Source organism: Crocuta crocuta, unplaced genomic scaffold, assembly GCF_008692635.1.
Source record: "Crocuta crocuta isolate KB4526 unplaced genomic scaffold, BGI_CrCroc_1.0 scaffold48, whole genome shotgun sequence".
NCBI lineage: Eukaryota > Metazoa > Chordata > Mammalia > Carnivora > Hyaenidae > Crocuta > Crocuta crocuta.
The window spans coordinates 13,208,015-13,212,216 of NW_027533089.1; the positions used below are offsets into that span (position 1 = coordinate 13,208,015).

The following is a 4,202-nucleotide window of genomic DNA, read 5'->3' on the forward strand; positions in this document are numbered from 1 at the left end:
CATCTCCCTGCCTCAGGGGTGCAGAGTGTCCTCACAAGGTTTTGTTTCATCTCCTGCCAATTCTAAAAGGGTTTGTAAGGCAGATACTCTTACCCCTTGCGCCGAAAGAAGGAACGTGCCTAAGAAGTCACAGCTTGCTAGCTGATGACAGAGCCTGAATTGACACCTGTTTTGGCTGACCTAAGTGAATTTCTCTCTTTATTCCAAATTTCTTAGGGGAATCTCCCGTCCGGGCCAGTAAGAATTGCACNCTTTGCCCCCACCACGAAGGCCGGGTTGTCTTGGTGTTTTAACTCAGCAGGTTGAGGGTATCTCTGAGGCACCCTGTTTGCAGAGGTCCCTTGAGAATTTTCCTGGGTAGTTTCGTCGATTTGCTCAGCACCATAGCAAATGACAGAAACGGAATAGGAAACTAAAAAAACGCAAAGCACGTGGCCTACAGCATCTCACTTTTCTTGGCCTTTCTCCCGACCCGTAGCCGCGCCCTAGTACGACTGCGTGGGTGACTCGCCTATAAAAGGCCGTCTCCGCGCGTCTTGTCGCCACAGTCTCTTCCTGTTCTTGCTGCGTTTGTTGTGGCTTCCAGCTGGGACCGCAGTGGCCGTGAAGATGGCGTCTACCAGCCGGTTAGTATGTCCGGCCGGGCCGGGCTAGGTGAGGGACGGGCAGAGAGTGCCAGGGCTGCTCGGCTGCCGCCCGGGCTGCCGCGTCGGGCAGAGCGCTCCGGAGGTGCGGGGAGAGGCGGCGGACTGGCTGCGCGACCCGGACAAAGGCACTGCCAGACGGCAGGGCTGTCAGGGGTGTCGCGGGGGGTACCGAGCCGTCTGCGTTACCACTCCACAGTCCTGGCTCGTTTTCTCACCCAGACACCACCCTGTGGGGGACCCCTGTGTTCGCAGCCCCTGGCTTCGCATCTTTCGGGGGCTATTTTAACCGATCTTTTTTGTTGTTGTTGTTGTTGTTGTTAATTTTCCCTACGCTTGTTTTTCCAGCTGTGGCTCCACCAGCCCACGGTCCTTTCCAGAGAGCGGGAAGGGGTTAGTTCCAGGGCCCTATCGATCTGACAGCTAGAAAGTTAGGGACGTCAGCATTGGTGCGCCTGGTGGAAAACTGGTTACCCTCCCAGAGGCCTTTTGAAATGGAAGCGAGGGCATTTACCAAGAGTTGATAAGTTTCTTTCTAAGAGGTTTATTTTTCTACTAATCTAGTACTTCTCCGTATTCCTGAAGGAAATCTTGCCTGCAGAAAATGACTTAACCTATGCTGGGAAGTCACTGCCTAATACATTTTTAAAAATGTGATGTATTCTGAGCTACAGGAAATGCTAGCGCTGCCCTTAGAGACAGCCTTTAATCCTGTGATCAGAAAAATGCTTGTAGACCCTAATTATATCTCTCATGACCACTATGAGGTAGATATTAGTATTTTTACATAAGTGTAAACTGAGTCATGCCAAGGTTGACTTTTCCAAGGTTAGTGTTAGAACAAAGTATAGAATCTCTTAACCTGTTTCCTGTTTTCACATGTTGGCCCCTAGTTAACTCATAATCTATTAAAAGTGTCAAATTAAGTTCTGTAGCTTCAGAGAGGCAACTGTGGCATAATTTTTCTGAATTTGTTATCTTCTGTGGAATTCAGTTCCCGATGAAAGCCATTATCACAAAATTGTAAGCTGGAGAAGTCCTGGCCGTTTTGTGCTAACTGCAAAGACTTGCTACTTTATGTTACTGTATTCTAAAAAAAAAAAAAAAAAAAAAAGGTGTTGGGGAGGCAGCATTCCCTGAAACAACTCTTAGAGCCAATGACACTCTTGTTTACTGATTGTAATTTTATGATTGAATGCTCAATCATTGTGTCTGGGTGTGGCCCTGTTGGGAAAGGCTTCCTTATAGGTAAGTGGATAACCAGTTTCCCAAAGGCTCCTGAATACGACATTACATTTTCTCGTGGCAATAGATCTGAAAGGTAAATGTGATCATATTTGGGCACAGCTTTTCCATACAATAGGACAGGAAATTGTATGAAATGTTGCAACATTAAATACAGTAAATTCACGTGATAGATTCTTTACCAAAAGAATTTTGCTTTGTGTGACTTTTTTTTTTTCTTCCTTCATTAAAAAATAATCTTCGAAATAAATTTTTTTCTGGACATGTCTTAGGTCTTAACTACATGTGTCATTGCAGTTGTCTGTCTCTGAAGTTTTTCTACCAGTGATAAGAAAAGTTAAATGTTAGTATTTCTGCCTTTGGCTTTGTTCCCCCCCTGAGGAAGATGTACAAGTTACTAGGTTATGAAACTGCCTGGTGTTTTCACAGGGAAAAGCACCAGAGTTGTGAGCTCCACTACTTAGTCTGTGATTTCAGGCTAATCATTCTCTGATTGTAATCTTTAGAAGGGAAATAATGCTTATTTTGCAGGGGTGCTGTGAAGAGTACTAGTGTGTGTATATATAGCATTAGACACACAGTGGACACCCAATAAGTGATAGCTCTAAAGTGAGATGTGGGTTTATGTGGTTTCTTAGGTACTTTAAATTGTGTTAATGTCACTGGTGGTGGTTGTTTACTCCATTCCTTTCGTTTCTCTCCCTTACTTCCCCCACCACCCTACTCTTGTGGTTCCTCTTTTGTGTTACGCTTGTGGGTATTCTGATTACAAGTTGACTAGTGTATCGTGATTCATTTTGTTTCAGATAGGTGACATGTACAAATCATACAAAAACAAGAAGAAAAGTGAAAATTAGTTTCTCTTCTTCCCTGACTCTCAACCGTCTAATTCTCCCTCAGAGCAGCCATCTTAACCAGTTTCTTGGTGTTTTCCTAATGAGTCTGTGGTTTAATAAACATGCACGTACTGCTAACCTCTCTTCTTCCCCGAAAGGCTGTTGTAAATATGGTTCGCTACCTTGCTTTTTACCTTTTTCATGAAGTTAGTACACACATTTTAAGTGCTCAGTTCGGTTAGAAAATGAGCACACGCACATAGCTACCACCCAGGTCAAGAAATCAAATACCACCAGCATCATGGAAGCCTCCTTGTCCCCTCCATCATTACCCCTTCCCGAAGATAACCACATCACAACTTTTAACTCCATAGGTTTGTTTTGCCCAGTTTAGGGTTTATATGAATGGCTTATATAGTTTCTTTTGAACATTTTGAGGGTCATCTTTGTGATTGCATTAACTGTAATTTATACTTTGTCCAGTTTTGTATAAAATCCTTACCTTACTCTTTTCACTTAGCATATCTTTGAAATGTTTACATATTTATATATATACAGAGAAGATATTCTATCTACTTTTTATGTATTTATTTAAAAAAATTTTTAATGTTTATTTATTTTTGAGAGAGAGACCTACAGATTACGAGCAGGGGAGGGGCAGAGAGAGGGAGACACAGAATCTGAAGCAGGCTTCAGGCTCTGAGCTGTCAGCACAGAGCCCGATCCGGGGCTCGAACCCACGAACTGCGAGATCATGACCTGAGCCAAAGTCAGCCGTTTAACTGACTGAGCCACTCTAGCGCCCCCTATCTACTTTTTAATATTAAGTACAAAATATATTAGTCCTTATATACTGTGTGCCATATGGCTGCCCATTTGTAATTACTGTTATTCTAACATTTTCCTTTATTTCAACATAGTTTTTCATGATTTATACTAAGTTCTTAATTAATTTGTTATAATGTATTAGAATATTTTCCTAATAGGAATTTATGGAATAAGTGTGGCTATACAGCAAATCTCTATTTCCCCCATTTTTCTCAATGAAAAGATACAAGACATTTTCTGGTTACTGTGAATGTATACATTTTGGGAATGTGGATTATTTTATCACTTTTTCAGTGCTAGTCACCTATGTTGGGAGTTAACTTTCTGATTTGTGTTGCTGACTTTAGAAAATTTATCCAAAACCACAAATACCTACTTACTACTCTAAGAATGGTCGATGATATCTTCTAAATGTATACTTATGATGGCCATAACATAACCTTGTATTGTAGTATTTCAAGTCAACATTTAAAGAGGGCTTATTTTCCATTAATACCGAATGTCTATTAATTGGTTTTATTTAAGTAATCTCTATACCCACCATGGGGCTTCAGCTCACAAACCTGAGATCAAGAGTTGCACACTCTTCCAACTGAGCCAGACAGGTGCCCCTACAGAGTTCATTTCCTTTTTTTTTTTTTTTTTTTTT

The 4,202-nt window shown here is 41.8% G+C and overlaps 1 protein-coding gene across 1 annotated transcript in view; it reads left to right on the forward strand.

Annotated features, from left to right (window-relative positions):
• The first annotated feature begins 553 nt into the window (after positions 1-553).
• GTF2B (general transcription factor IIB) overlaps positions 554-4,202 on the forward strand; it is a 31,089-nt gene continuing 27,440 nt past the window's right edge. The window contains exon 1 of the mRNA XM_077746155.1: positions 554-626. Coding sequence (XP_077602281.1) covers positions 610-626 — 17 coding nt within the window. The 5' untranslated portion in view covers positions 554-609. The remainder of the gene's footprint in view (positions 627-4,202) is intronic.